This window comes from Primulina eburnea, chromosome 3, assembly GCF_022965805.1.
Source record: "Primulina eburnea isolate SZY01 chromosome 3, ASM2296580v1, whole genome shotgun sequence".
In the NCBI taxonomy this organism is placed as follows: domain Eukaryota; kingdom Viridiplantae; phylum Streptophyta; class Magnoliopsida; order Lamiales; family Gesneriaceae; genus Primulina; species Primulina eburnea.
This window is the reverse complement of record NC_133103.1, coordinates 10,628,098-10,644,370: the sequence shown is the minus strand read 5'-3', so window position 1 is coordinate 10,644,370 and position 16,273 is coordinate 10,628,098. Positions and strand designations below refer to the sequence as shown.

Sequence of the window (16,273 nt, the reverse complement as noted above, 5' to 3'; positions counted from 1 at the left end):
TTCCTTAATGAATCGATCATACCAGTGCTCAACAAGCAAAGCTAGTTCTTTTAACATTATTGCATCATTATTATATATTTTTTCTTAAGAAATATGCATTATTTGATCATTCTAAAATCATTTGAAAAAAATTATCCGGTTTCCACGTTTAGAAATTTAAAAAATTCATAAAAATGAAACATACATCCAAAATAATCCAGAATTAGTTCAAAATTCCTGGAATACATTGGAATTAATGTCCCACAAAATTTCTAGATCTCAATGGGGGGTGACGCATGCAGTTCACATCCCACTGCAAAAACCTACATGCATGTGATTTATTTCCTTACAGAATGTGTGTATCACAATATCTAAAATTTTTATGTTAGAAATTTTTTGAAATTCTAAATGAATACTGCGAATTTTATTTATTCATTTCGGAAATGATTGAACACCGTTCACTTGAGCGACCACCAAAAGTAGTGACAGTGTTCTTGCTATCTTGAGGCAATTAAATAATGTTGACTTATTATGTATATACATATATCGGCATTTATAAAATTTCTTGTGGACTATTTGAGGATTTTCTAGATACTCTTTCGGATTTATAACCTTTTAATTTTTTTCATGTTTTTCTATGTACGTTTTACCTTTATTATTCAAAAAGTTTCCTTATGATAACAGATTTTCCCATGGTCCAAGAGGCTATAATGTTAATTTATCTCAAATTTGAAGGTCCGTGTAGATAATTAGCTACCTTGTCTAATGTCGATCAAATTGGTTAATTCGAACTAAATATACCTAGGATTAAGTTTGATCAACTTGTTCATATCGTCTGAATCCTTGCTAGTCAACATTTCTTACCAACCAACGTTATATATTTGGATTTAGAACTTAGATCAAATACATATATAAAAAAAATAACTGATAATATTGAAAGATAGAAGAGATCAACATCCATTGATTTCACTGACTTGGTTTAAAGCAGGGGCCACGGCCAGCAAGATAATTTGAATAAAGATCACTCTTTTGTTTATTATTTAAAGTTAAAACATAAATATTATATATATAGGACCGTGCATTTGCTTGCCACAGAAATCGCAAACCTTCGGGTCAACTTCAACGCACTCTGCAAACACAAACATAAAGCAAGTAATTAACTACCTTAATATTCAGTTATGTGTAGACATCAAGAACAAAAGCAAAATAGGTATTATGAGTCCGACCCGATTTATGCTTGATTTTGGGACCAAAAGTAATGTGTGTGTGTGTGTGTGTCTGTGTGTATATATATAAACAAGTAATTTTTAGTTTAGTAAAAGATCGATGTGTGGTGGTAATACAGACTTGGAGCAATCAGTGGAAGGGCTGATCTTGTATGGAACGTTGACTCCACAAAGTCCAGGGAGCCCGGCGGCCTTGTCGAGGTTGATAGAGTAGGACCCTGCTAGGGATTTGAGGCAGCCGCACACGCTTTGGCGATCCGGTGTGGTCCCGGCGGCTCTGTAGAGGGCTTTAATCCCGCCGCAGCAGCCCCCTAGAGGTCCTTGGTTGGTTACATAAGGGAGGCATGGAGTCAGGTCCGAAACAACTGTGCCACATCCTATCGCCGCCTCTCCACGGGGAGCCACTGCCACCAGCATTACGGTGGCCAAGACTAGCATGCACACTGCCTTAGTAAACCCTGCCATTGAAATAATAATGTACGTGTTATGATATTGATAGCTAGAAGCGTAGTTTAATAATTTAGCTTGCCATGGAATGCTGCTTTTATAGCTGAAAAGGTTACTAATAAGCGGTGATTATTAACTAATTAGTTGGTAGTTGGAGTGGATTTAATGCTGACAATCATAATACTAAGATCAGTGATTTGTGAACGGATTATATTTCTTTAACATAAAAAAAGAAAAGGGTACAAGAATTTGGTGAGAAGTCATTTAATCATGCCTGCATGGATGTAGTAACTATTAATATATGGCAACACTTTCTTGCTGCCCTTTGACTATGCCCCATGTGCATCATCCGTCTATTTGTCTGAGCTTCCATCTGCTAAACCGTGTCGCTCCCTTTCTTCGTCAATATTTATGCAGTTGTTGTTGTTATTATTATCATAGTCGTAGTTGTTCCGTTCATTAAATTTTCCTATTTACGGACTTAGTTTCTTAAATTTTCAAAGTTTGATTTGATGTATTAACTTAGGTTTTACTTGTTGATGTGTCACGAGAAAAAGCAACATTGTTAACTTTTTGATGGGCATATAATGACATGCTTGTCATAAAAAAAATAAATTATTTAATGATATATAAAAATATTCTAGATCGAATAAAATAATAAAAAGACAATATAAAATCTAAATCAATAAATGTTAAATCTCTTATCTCTATTTTTTCAGAAATCGGATGAAGTTAAATATTTGTCTAATAAAATGGACTCTCGTGAAACAAACTCATAGAAATTTTTGTGCTTTTTTATAATTATAGAAAATTTTTTCTCGCCCCTTCAACTCAAATTTTATCACTATAACCTCGTGACAAGACAATATAACCAAAGTTCGAATAAAGAGAAAGAACCCAAATATTATGTCGATTTTCAATTGATATTCTGGTCAAGTGATTATTGTCAATTCAGAATGAAATATTTGGTAACCTCCCAATTACTCACTCTAACTTTTGAAAGTGCAATAATAATTTTAATTGATAATTAATGCACTCAGTTGTACACTTATTAATTGATAAAAATAACCACTAAGCTGCCTAATTATTTGTGTTTAATTAACTACAATTCACATAAGTGGAGAATTGATGGATTCCACCCACCCCATTCCAGAAAAATTGAATCATTTCTCAAATTTCAAAAAATCATGAGTAGCCTATAGTTAGCTAGTTTAATTTCTTATAGGGAGCTCGAATTATTATTTTTAACAACTCTTATGAGACGGTCTCATGAATTTTTATCTACGGGTCAACCATGCCGATATTCACAATAAAAAGTAATACTCTTAGCATAAAAAATAATATTTTTTCATGGATGACCCAAATAAGATATATATCTCAATCACAAAATGCGACACGTGAGACCGTCTTACACAAGTTTTTGTCTTTTAGCAATTTTTTGTTTCTAAAGATAATTTGAATTTTAAGACATCATCTTTAGTATAATTTTTTTTAACAATATAATTGTTTGATTTTGGTTTCCTTCGTCGCAAATCATATAAATTGATCATTTAGACAAGACGAGGATTGATCGCTCAACTACTCTTTGCTGAACTTATTAAAAACTATTGTCCGTACGTTATTATCAAACAGTTATTTAAAACTTATTTATTAACCCATAAATGCTTATTTAATAGTTAATTTTGCATTTAATTAATGCAGTATTACAAAGTTTTCGTTAGGTCGGGTCTTTTAAATTCTCAAGGTTGCGTTTTGAATTAGTATAATTTGATATGGGCTTGGGCCGAAGTAATTCGTTGGGTCGAGAAATCTCGGGCCGTCACATAAAATATGTATGAACTGATGATTTTGATTTTCCTTTCCTTCTTAATAAATAAATAAATTTGGGCTTTTGTATCAGGCCAACATTGTTGAACTAGAATTAAATTCCAGCTTCTGTCATTTACTGGGCCCAATTAAAGAAAATTATATTGTCAGTTATTTCAAATTTGAAATAGTACGAGTTTTTGGATACGATAGTTGTAACTTTTTTTTAAAAAAAAAAAAGTAAACAAGCCCCATTTTTAAAAGTGCTTTTTTTTTTACGTTTTGATAAATACTAAAAAGTTATATTGCTTTTATTTTTAACAGAATAGAAGCAGAAGTCAAAAAATAAAACATTTCTGCTTTAAAAAAAACTTAAATAAGTGTTGTTAAAAAAAAAAATTGTTACCAAATACTATACTTATTAAAAAAAGCACTTAAAAAGTACTTTTAGTTGGTTGGTTTCTCCAACCAAACACACAATGCTTTAAATTTCTCTTTTTGATATATAAGAAAATTATTATGTTTGTTAAAAAGAAAAAAATTACAGTTTTGGTCTTGTATATTTACGATTTTGAATAATTGAAAAGTCTAATTTTAGTTTTAGTCCGTTATTTTTTTTTTTCAATTTTTTTTATTTATCCTACGTGAAAATGATGTTAATTTGATTGCAAATATGACACTTAAGTCAACATTCCGACAAAATGAGATTAAAATAAGAAAAATCAAAGTTAATAACCCAACAATAAACTATGAATACTCAGTGGATGAAAATCTAGGATGGAACAAGTTAATGAACCAAAAATATTATTTATGCCGATGTTTATGCTCATCTAGTACAAAATCTATGTTTGAGACAAGGTCTCAAGTTCTATACTCAGTTGTAATAAATTATTTCCCAGCCAAACAAAAAATTTATTTTCTCTAGATCTAAAGTGTGTTTGGCATAAGTTTTATAAGCTTTAAGTTGTGAGGTCTTATTGTAAAATAAGTGGTTAAAATGTTTGAATGCGAATTTATTTTAAATAACTTAAAAACGTTAATGTGTTTTGTATTATAAGATTATTTTATTGTAAACATTATCGAAAACGATATAATATAACGAGTTAATGTAATTAGTTTATATATTTATACATAATTATATATATGAAAATAGTTTTATAATTTTAATATTTAAAAAATAAATCTATTTTAAATTTATATATAGAGAAAAAATTATTTCATATTATTTTAATGTTTGTAAATAAAATATCTATTAAAAAATATAGTTAATAATTTAATCAATAAAATAATAACATTTTTGTTTTTATATCATAATAAAAAGATAGAACAAAACTGTATTTTAAATTTGATTAAAAAACAAAGTGATAAAGTGTGATTTAAGAAGTGAGGATAAAACGAGAATTTAACAAGATATATAATTTGAATCATGCGGCCGACAGACGACGTTTAAGTAATGATAGTTGCGAGTTGCTTAGAAGTGGAAAAAACATCGAAGCATCCAAAAAAAAAAACAAGAAGAGAACTGGCATAGAAGAACAACTTATCAACAACTCTACAATTTATAAATTTTATCTTTCAAATATTTTCATCGTTTTCAGTCCTTTTTCAAGCAACTTTTAATGTATTTTTTGTTTTGTTTTGTTTTGTGAATTTCTTTTGGTTTGTAAATACATATTCATTCTTCAATTTTCGTGTAATTTTTGTTTTCTTTTCTTTTATTTTTAGTGTGTTTACTAGTTTAGGAGATTATATCTTACATTCAAATTTTGTTCCTTGCTAGTTAGATTTCTTTTACGTTTAATTTATTTTCAAAAAATCTAACAATATAAAAAAGTTAGAGTATTTATTTTGTGAAACGATCTCACGAATTTTTATTGGTGAGACGGGTCAACCCTATCGATATTCACAATAAAAAGTAATATTCATAGCATAAAAAATAATATTTTTTCATGGATGACTCAAATAAGAGATCTATCTCACAAAATATGACCCGTGAGACCGTCTTACACAAATTTTTGCCAGAAATTTAAATCGCAAAGATATATGGATTTGAAAAATGAAATTATCCATATTTCATTCCAAGCACCAATATGTGCGAGTAATATTCTGAATACTCCAAAACAATCGAAATCTGAAAATGGTTGTATACATAAAATTAAAATTATAAAACCTGTAAGTTAGCATGTATACATATAAAATACTAATATATAAATAAAAAATTAAAAATAACCATGTGTGTTTGGTCGTGCGAATTTCAGAAGCCAAAACGTTAGTATATTTATCCATTTTTTCATGGTTTTATTTTTTTTTGGAAAGAAGGATGCATCAAATTCAATTTCGTTGACCAAAAATCATTTACACTCCATATTAATTTCCTAGTAAAGAGAAGAACAAATTAATTAATTAATAATCCTAGCTACGGAACCAGGTTCGTCCCGGCGGATTCCTCCTTATCGACGACTGAACTTGTCAGTTCCTCCGCCCTCTTTGCTTCGTGCTTCCAATCCGTTTTAGCTAAACTATAAAGCATCATCAATATACATGTAGCTTGAGCTGCCACTAGCCCCAGCCAAAGCCCTGCAAACCCTATCTTCAGTTTGAATGCAAATATGGCCGAACATGGCAACCCCACCAGGTAAAACGACGCTATGTTTATCCGCACGCCAAGTTTCGGTCGGGCCGAACCCGTCCATGTTCCACAAGCTGCCGTCTGAGAAGCATTTCCTATTTCCGCCAGCCCCAGGATAGGAAGGACGGACGAAATTAAAGCCAAAACCTGCGGCTCTCTGGTGTATAGCTTTCCCCATAATGACCTCAGCGCCCAACTCAGCCCGAATGCCAAGAGTCCATAGGCCAGACCCACCGAGATTCCAACCATGGATGCTATCTGGGCACGAGCTGGCTGGGCGGCTCCCAGCTCCTGGCCTACGCGCTGTGATATGCTCAGGCTGAGGGAGAAGGGGAAAACGTAAACTATGCCTGTGGTTTGGATTAAGATTCCCATAGCAGCCACTGCCGATTCCGGGTTCGTGAGCAAGCCGCTGAGAAAGAGGATTATTTCATACCACCACCATTCCAGACATACTTGACACACGCTCGGTAAAGCCAGGCGCAGTAACGGTCCCCAGTTGTGGAAGATCGAGCCAAATGTTGCGTCTCTCCATGGTTTTATCGCCACTTTAGAGAATACCAGGTATACTAGTAAGCCAATGTTCATGTTCGTTCACGGGAAAATGAGGAAAAAGGGAGGCACGGAAGAGTTTATTAAGAAAAAGGGTGTGGAGGTAATTTACTTTTTTATCTTTTGTTTAAAATTGGTTTTAAAACTAATTTTTTCATTAGTGTATTTTAATTTTATATATAATAAAATTTATAATTTAATTAAATAAAAAAACTTACTCGATTCAATTTTTCTATCTTTCTCGACTCAATCCTAAATTTTATTTCATTTTTTATCTTCACAAAAAATATTTTTCTTCTCAACCTTCCATCCTTTTTTGGCTAACAATTAACCACAAACAACAAATCTAAGAAAAAACCATATATTGAAAAAAAAAATTATTTTGAGATATAAAATTTATTGGATCTCGTCAGTGTTCATGATCAGAGATGAAAAAATTCACTCAGAGTCGTGAAACCAAAAGTTATATCACGATCCACGACTTCATGACCCTGGGTCGCGAAGCACAAGTCTTCACGACTCATGGGTCGTGAAGCACTTGTGCTCCTGGGTCGTGAAGCACAAGTCTTCACGACCCATGAGTCCTGAAGCACTTGTGCTTCAAGTGCTTCACGACCCAACACTTTGCATGCTTCACAGTGAATCACAAGTGCTTCACGACCCAACAAAGTGTTGGGTCGTGAAGCACAAGACCCGGGGTTGTGGGCTTCACGACCCTAGGGTCGTGACGGGAAGATTTCACGATCTACGGGTCTCGTTAAATTTGGAAGGAATCAATTTTTTGAATGTAAGTTAACTTTAGGATCAAGATACGTTCCCATAAAAAAAGTTAATTTTTTAGAATCTGTAAGAGATTGTATCATTTTTAAATGAGATAGAATATTTGGGTCGAGATTATACTCGACCCACGCGACCCAATTTTGGTGGGTCGCGTGGGGTCGAGATGGGTATATATATATATATATATATATATATATATATATATATATATATATATATATATATATATATATATATATATATATATATATATATATATTGTACCATATGGATCGAGAATCGTATTATTATAAAATTTGTTAAAATTTTTAGTATAATTATAAAATTTGTTAATGTTTACATACAATAAACTTTAATTTCATATGCTTTGATATACATTCATTAAGTGAATATGTAATGAAATTTGTTATGAATTTTTTTAGTTCTATTATTATAAAATTTGTTAAGAATTTTAGTAGAATTATAAAATTTGTTAATGTTTATATACAATAAACATTAATTTCATATGCTTCGATATACATTTATTAAAGTGAATATGTAATGAATTTTTTTAGTTCTATTATTATAAAATTTATTATGAATTTTAGTGGAATTATAAAATTTGTTAAGATTTTTAGTGAGTATAAATTCAACCCACATTGTTAGAATAAGAGATACATTCTTCTACTTGTTATAATTTTTTAACTAACATACTTAAATTAACATATAACTAATGTTTACACAAATAAATTTTTTATATATATTTACATTCTAATCATATATAAAGTGAATTATATATTATAAAATGATGAAAACTCAAAAAATATCAAAAATTTCTACCCACTCAACCCATCTCGACCCAAACTCGACCCAAACCCTAAACCCTAAACAAAACTCTAAACCAAACATTTAACATTATCACTCAACCAATTATTTTTATTTTTTTATTTAAAAAACATAAAAAAATAAAAAAAAATTAAAAGAGAGGGTCGAGCACTCTTCTTTTTTTATTTAAAAAAATTATTTTAAAAAATAAAAAAATTAGAAGTACTCTTCATTTTTTTATTTCTTTTTAAAAAAATTTATTTTTAAAAAATAAAAGTAGAAGAGTGCGTCGTGCTCTTCGCGACCCACTCTTCCATTTTTTTATTGTTTTTTTAATAAATTTATTTTTAAAAAATAATAAAAAAATTAGAAGTAGAAGAGTGGCCCACTCTTCATTTTTTTAAACGAGCTAATTAATGATCTTATCTAACTAACATATTCAACTCCCTTCTCTCGATTTAAAAAAGTCAAAATCCCTTTTATTTAATTAAATTTTAAATGGATCGTGTATTTTTTATTGACCCTCATGTTCACTGAGTATACAACCGAGGCTAATGCGATACCCTTAACTCTCAAATTCAAATAGGTGACTAGAAAATATGTTATGGGCAAATGAAGGATGGAGACGCATGTGGCAATGATGGTGTTTGGTGTGTTTAACCCCTGAGTTCTTAAAAATGTGCGAAGAGGATTTAGATTAGCGTGACTTAACAGTTCGGGGAAAGAGAAAAGGAGGAAAGTTTTGGCGATTTTGCCGATGACACGATCTTGGCCAAGGCTCTGGAATACGGGTTCGACGTTTAGCCATAGCACAGCCATAGGGATGGTGGCAAGGAGGAGGAGCAGTACAGTTTTGATGTATGTTTGGCTAAGAATTGGCCAACGCCTGGCACCGAAGGCTTGGCAGCAGATGGGGTCCATGCCAGAGCAGAGGCCTTTGAGGACTGAAAAACCGGTTACATTGGCGAAGCCGAGGGCTAACGAGCCACCTGCTAGTTCTTGCTTGTCCATGTGGCCCAAGAAAACCATGGAGATTATGGTTTTGGAGAAGTAGAGCATAGTTGTTAGCGCCACTGGACAAGCTATCTTCCCCAGCGTTATGAGCTCTTCTACTACCTGCGCATTTGCAAACAAAGCCAAGTAAGGCAATTAATTGAAGCCAGCGGCCCATTTCATGTGGATCCATTTTCATATAAATGTTTTCCCCATCTACATCTTCGACTTAATTATAAATCATGTTATTGTCTTGATTTTTTTATCTAGATGATACGGCTTAAATATTTTACAATAAACATGTCGATGCAAGAAAAGAGAGAGAGAGAGAGAGAGAGAGAGAGAGAGAGAGAGAGAGAGAGAGAGAGAGAGGGTAAGGAGAATTAATACATCAAAATACATTAATTCTTAATGAAGAATATGGTGCTCGTGTGGATCACTAAGTTAATTTATGTGATGCATGAATTGAAAACTAAAAGAAATTTACAAGTTAAATTAAAGCTTATGCATGTCACATAAGCGTGCTTGAAAGAGACTTTAATATAAATGTCGCCATCTACTTTTTTTGGAGATGGAGTATTTCGGCACCGCCGAACCATCAAAATCAGGATCTGATCGATGTTAACCACAAAAAGTCAAAAAACAATGCCATAAAATGCAAAACCAGGTATTGGTCTCTTCCAGAAGCCACTTCCCACTAATTGATCAGTTAATTTGTGTATATCAAATATTCATCATTATGCATTTGAAAATGAAATATATTTTTATTTCGGATAGATTATCGGCAGTCGCTAGCTTACATATGATGAACGGAGCAGAAATTTTGACAGAAACCAATCGGTACTACGTACTCATACGTATCTTTATATATATGTTCTTGGTGATGGAAAACGAAAAAAGCAAAAGAATGATGTGCATATAACATACCTCATTCCAGTGCAATTGTCTGAAAAAATGATGATTAGTTTGTTCGTTGTCTCTCGCTTTATTTCTCGTTTCATCAGGAGCACTACCAAGATCATGGAGTTGGATTTCTGAAGATTCATTCATTTTGCACATGGCTGTCTAGCTACCTAGCTAGCTGTCTCATTGTATACACAGATCAACAAATTAAACGTGAAATTGAAGTACAATACAAACTTCTGAATATATACTACTATTTATTAAAACGCTTGTACTTGTTGATTTGATTAAACTACATGCAAATGGTAAATATTTTAATCAGTTATACGTACAAATCAAATAAATAAATAATGTGGCCAACCTTAATGTCTGCAAATCCAGTCATGTCTGCTTCTCAGTCGTCCTATTTTCTCAGCCATGGCATCACAGAGTATAAGTGATATATGCGTATATATAGGCGAAGGATTTTAACCCATTGGCAGGTTTAATTTATTTTTCTTCTTTTTTTTTTCTCTAATCACATAATGAAAAAGTAGTTTTTCTTCTTGCAAACACAGTTTTCCCTTGTCGGTATATATGGAATATATTAATTCACCTGTCTGATAGAATAATGTAGATCAGTATTTGTTTCTGGTTTTAACTACTTACAACCTCGTTTGTCTTCTTGATTAGTAGCTAGCCTACATGCACAATGACGAATAAATCATGCTAATTAAAGAAATTTATGAATGGCAAGTGGAACATATATATATATTACTTACTAGTAATCAGGGCATGTTAATCATGAAACAAAAAATATATATAAATTAATGCCCTCTCTAACACCTCAAAGAAACTGAAAAAAAAAAGGAAATTGAGTTTTCTGTGTAAATATTAATCTTGATTATATAACATAGCAGGGTCCTAGCTCTACCTCTTTCTTTTTTCGGGACCAGCACTAATTATAATTTATTTATATATCTAAAAGAATATGTATGCTGCGCTCACTTATTGAATTAAGACTTCTTATGGATCCTTGCAAGATTAATTTGGCTACTGCTAATTTGCCTGGAAAATATTAACACTATAATTAATTAGCTAGGTATCTATATTTTTAATTAATTTCCCGTTTATAATAATAATTTAAAAATTTCCATAATTATTAATTATAAAACGAATTAATTATAAAACGAATTCTTGCATGCATGCAAAAAATTTAGTCAGTGCAAGAAAAGTCAATACGTTGCAAGAGAATATGTATGTAGTATATATGTGCGTGTGAAGTAAAACAAGGAGAATGGAGAATTGAAAGTCGTGGGCAATTACTTTATTGGAAATTGTCACCATTGCTTATATTATGTTAGTATATATATAATTATGTTTTTCTAAATAATAATTAATATTTATAGTTATATTGAGGGAAGACAAAGAGACGAAGATCCACCAATTCTCGAATTTGGCGAGATGATTTATCCCCGCTATTATTTAATTCCAAGTACGTCAAAAGGAAAAAACCAAACACCACAACCTTTATATATTATATTATGTATGTACACGCACGCCAATCTGGTATATACATGGAAAAAAGTAAATCCATATATATATATATATATATATATATATATATATATATATATATATATATATATATATTAAAAAGAATTTCCACCTTTCTGCTTAATAATTTGCTATATATTCGTTAGGAAAACAATTCATAAATCCTTATTTAACCGTATATATATATACATATATATATATATATATATATATATATATATATATATATATAAATTAAAAAGAATTTCCACCTTGCTGCTGATAATTTGCTATATATTCGTCGGGAAAACAATTCATAAATCCTTATTTAATCGCATCTTTCGTAGTCGATTTTTAAAACCGTTGTCGTAGACCAACAAAAAAACAAGCTAATAGACAACAGTTTTTAAAAACCGTTGTCGTAGGCCAAAAAGGACACGCTAATCGACGACGGTTTTTAAAAACCGTTGTCGTAGCTCGAAAAAAAACCGCTAATAGACAACGGGTTTTAAAAACCGTTGTCGTTGCCCAAAAAAACAAGCTAATAGACAACGGTTTTTAAAAACCGTTGTCTATTGTCCAAAAATACACGCTAATAGACAACGGTTCATGAAACCGTTGTCGTACACGTTCTACGAAAAACTGTTGTAGTGTATTATAATACTACAAATAATTTTAAAAAAATTCTACGGCAACGGTTTTTAAAAACCGTTTTCGTTTGCACTCGAGTGCGACACCGTCTTATAAGAGAGCCCTGACTTCCGGTCCCGGGCAGGTGAATTCATCTTGCAAATTGACATTGATTTGAGATATCTATTTAATATATGACCCGGGCTCTTATGGGTATCATATATCATTAAAAATCCACTCTGATTAATCAAAAAGCCCAAACACATCCTTTCGTAGTTTAAATTTATACTACTGGATATCCCTCGCGATCCCACGATTTATACTTTTGGAAGTAATAAATAAATTATATGTTCTATTCTGTTAGTGGACCGGATCCTCCTTGTAATTTGGGCACATTGATTTTCCGGACCTTAGACCCGGCCCATTGCGATTAGGGTTTATCGATCCAAACCATAAAACCATCGCGTAGGCATTCCATCCTACCAGAAAACACCGCTTTTTTTACCGCTACTCTGCCGTGTGCCGGGTCAATAAAAAATATACGATCCATTTAAAATTTAATTAAATAAAAGGGATTTTGATTTTTTTAAATCGAGAAAAGGGAGTTGAATAGGTTAGTTAGATAACATCATTAATTAGCTCGTTAAAAAAATAAGAGTGGGCCACTCTTTTACTTATAAATTTTTTTATTAAAGGAAGAGTGGGCCACTCTTTTACTTCTAATTTTTTTTCTTTTTAAAAAATAATTTTTTTTTTAAAAAAAAATGGAAGACTGCGTTAAAAAAAAAAATAGAAGTAGAAGAGTGGGTCGTGCTCTTCTCGACCCACTCGACCCACTCTTCTACTTCTATTTTTTTTAAAATAATTTTTTTTAAATAACACTTCTATTTTTTTAAAAATAAATAAAATAAAGAGTGCTCCACCCACTCTTCTAAATTTTTTTTAATTTTTTTATGTTTTTTAAATAAAAAAATAAAAAGAGTGGGTCGAGTGATAATGTTAGAGGTTTGGTTTAGGGTTTTGTTTAGGGTTTAGGGTTTAGGGTTTGGGTCGAGTTTGGGTCGAGATGGGTTGAGTGGGTAGAAATTTTTGATATTTTTAAGTTTTGATCATTTTATAATATATAATTCACTTTATATATGATTAGAATGTAAATATATATAAAAAAATTTATTTGTGTAAACATTAGTTATATGTTATAATTTAAGTATGTTAGTTAAAAAATATAATTCACTTTAAAACCGTTGTCTATTAGCGTGTTTTTTTGGTCTACGACAACGGTTTTTAATAACCTTTGTCTATTAGCGTGTTTTTTTTTTTGCTACGACAACGGTTTTTAATAACCGTTGTCTATTAGCTTGTTTTTTTTTTGAGCTACGACAACAGTTTTAAAAAACCGTTGTCTATTAGCATGTCTTTTTGGGCAACGACAACGTCTATTAGCGGTTTTTTTTTCGAGCTACGACAACGGTTTTTAAAAACCGTCGTCGATTAGCGTGTCCTTTTTGGCCTACGACAACGGTTTTTAAAAACTGTTGTCTATTAGCTTGTTTTTTTGTTGGTCTACGACAACGGTTTTAAAAACCGTTGTCTATTGTAGAGTATTACTTTTTCTAAAACCGTTGTCGATTGTCCAAAAATACACGCTAATAGACAACGGTTCATGAAACCGTTGTCGTACACGTTCTACGAAAAACTGTTGTAGTGTATTATAATACTACAAATAATTTTAAAAAAATTCTACGACAACGGTTTTTAAAAACCGTTGTCGTAGCTCGAAAAAAAACCGCTAATAGACAACGGTTTTTAAAAACCGTTGTCGTTGCCCAAAAAAATACAATAATAGACAACGATTTTTAAAACCGTTGTCGTAGACCAACAAAAAAACAAGCTAATAGACAACAGTTTTTAAAAACCGTGGTCGTAGGCCAAAAAGGACACGCTAATCGACGACGGTTTTTAAAAACCGTTGTCGTAGCTCGAAAAAAAACCGCTAATAGACAACGGTTTTTAAAAACCGTTGTCGTTGCCCAAAAAAACAAGCTAATAGACAACGGTTTTTAAAAACCGTTGTCTATTGTCCAAAAATACACGCTAATAGACAACGGTTCATGAAACCGTTGTCGTACACGTTCTACGAAAAACTGTTGTAGTGTATTATAATACTACAAATAATTTTAAAAAAATTCTACGGCAACGGTTTTTAAAAACCGTTTTCGTTTGCACTCGAGTGCGACACCGTCTTATAAGAGAGCCCTGACTTCCGGTCCCGGGCAGGTGAATTCATCTTGCAAATTGACATTGATTTGAGATATCTATTTAATATATGACCCGGGCTCTTATGGGTATCATATATCATTAAAAATCCACTCTGATTAATCAAAAAGCCCAAACACATCCTTTCGTAGTTTAAATTTATACTACTGGATATCCCTCGCGATCCCACGATTTATACTTTTGGAAGTAATAAATAAATTATATGTTCTGTTCTGTTAGTGGACCGGATCCTCCTTGTAATTTGGGCACATTGATTTTCCGGACCTTAGACCCGGCCCATTGCGATTAGGGTTTATCGATCCAAACCATAAAACCATCGCGTAGGCATTCCATCCTACCAGAAAACACCGCTTTTTTTACCGCTACTCTGCCGTGTGCCGGGTCAATAAAAAATATACGATCCATTTAAAATTTAATTAAATAAAAGGGATTTTGACTTTTTTAAATCGAGAAAAGGGAGTTGAATAGGTTAGTTAGATAACATCATTAATTAGCTCGTTAAAAAAATAAGAGTGGGCCACTCTTTTACGTATAAATTTTTTTGAGATGGTCTCATGTGAGACCGTCTCACGGATACTAATCTGTGAGACGGGTCAACCCTACCCATATTCACAATAAAAACTAATACTCTAAGCATAAAAAATTATACCTTTTCATGAATGACCCAAATAAGAGATCCGTCTCACAAATTCGACCCGTGAGACCGTCTCACACAAGTTTTTGCCAATTTTTTTATTAAACGAAGAGTGGGCCACTCTTTTACTTCTAATTTTTTTTCTTTTTAAAAAATAATTTTTTTTTAAAAAAAAATGGAAGAGTGTGTTAAAAAAAAATAGAAGTAGAAGAGTGGGTCGTGCTCTTCTCGACCCACTCGACCCACTCTTCTACTTCTATTTTTTTTAAATAATTTTTTTTTAAATAACACTTCTATTTTTTTAAAAATAAATAAAATGAAGAGTGTTCCACCCACTCTTCTAAATTTTTTTTATTGTTTTATGTTTTTTAAATAAAAAAAATAAAAAGAGTGGGTCGAGTGATAATGTTAGAGGTTTGGTTTAGGGTTTTGTTTAGGGTTTAGGGTTTGGGTCGAGTTTGGGTCGAGATGGGTCGAGTGGGTAGAAATTTTTGATATTTTTAAGTTTTGATCATTTTATAATATATAATTCACTTTATATATGATTAGAATGTAAATATATATAAAAAAATTTATTTGTGTAAACATTAGTTATATGTTATAATTTAAGTATGTTAGTTAAAAAATTCATAACAAATAGGAGAATGTATCTCTTATTCTAACAATGTGTGTTGAATTTATATTCGACTAAAAATCTTAACAAATTTTATAATTCCACTAAAATTCATAACAAATTTTTTAATAATAGAACTAAAAAAATTCATAACAAATTTCATTACATATTCACTTTAATGAATGTATATCGAAATATATGAAATTAATGTTTATTGTATATAAACATTAACAAATTTTATAATTCTACTAAAATTCTTAACAAATTTTATAATAATAGAACTAAAAAATTCATAACAAATTTCATTACATATTCACTTTAATGTAATGAATGTATATCAAAGCATATGAACTTAATGTTTATTGTATGTAAATATTAACAAATTTTATAATTATCTAAAAATTTTAACAAATTTTGTAATAATATGCTTCTCGACCCATCTGTTACAATATATATATATATATATATATGGTGGGTCGCGTGGG

The 16,273-nt window shown here is 31.4% G+C and overlaps 2 protein-coding genes across 2 annotated transcripts; both read right to left on the bottom strand.

Annotated features, from left to right (window-relative positions):
- Positions 1-1,098: 1,098 nt before the first annotated feature.
- On the bottom strand, positions 1,099-1,670 carry LOC140826739 (non-specific lipid-transfer protein 1-like). Its single transcript, XM_073189235.1, has 2 exons — positions 1,327-1,670; positions 1,099-1,108 (listed from the first exon to the last, which is right to left on the bottom strand). Exons 1-2 carry the CDS (start codon positions 1,668-1,670, stop codon positions 1,099-1,101), a joined length of 354 nt encoding a protein of 117 aa, XP_073045336.1.
- Positions 1,671-5,836: 4,166 nt separating this feature from the next.
- LOC140828219 (protein DETOXIFICATION 53-like) lies at positions 5,837-9,358 on the bottom strand. The gene is made up of 2 exons (XM_073191204.1): positions 8,752-9,358; positions 5,837-6,675 (listed from the first exon to the last, which is right to left on the bottom strand). Exons 1-2 carry the CDS (start codon positions 9,280-9,282, stop codon positions 5,875-5,877), a joined length of 1,332 nt encoding a protein of 443 aa, XP_073047305.1. The 5' UTR covers positions 9,283-9,358; the 3' UTR covers positions 5,837-5,874.
- Positions 9,359-16,273: the final 6,915 nt, after the last annotated feature.

Excerpts from the sequence above, each read along its gene's own strand:
- LOC140826739 (XM_073189235.1), bottom strand. The coding sequence starts at position 1,670 with ATGGCAGGGTTTACTAAGGCAGTGTGCATGCTAGTCTTGGCCACCGTA.
- LOC140828219 (XM_073191204.1), bottom strand. The coding sequence starts at position 9,282 with ATGCTCTACTTCTCCAAAACCATAATCTCCATGGTTTTCTTGGGCCAC. Across the intron at positions 6,676-8,751 it reads CGGTTGTATACTCAGTGAAC|ATGAACATTGGCTTACTAGT; the intron begins ATGAGGGTCAAT and ends CCGTGAACGAAC.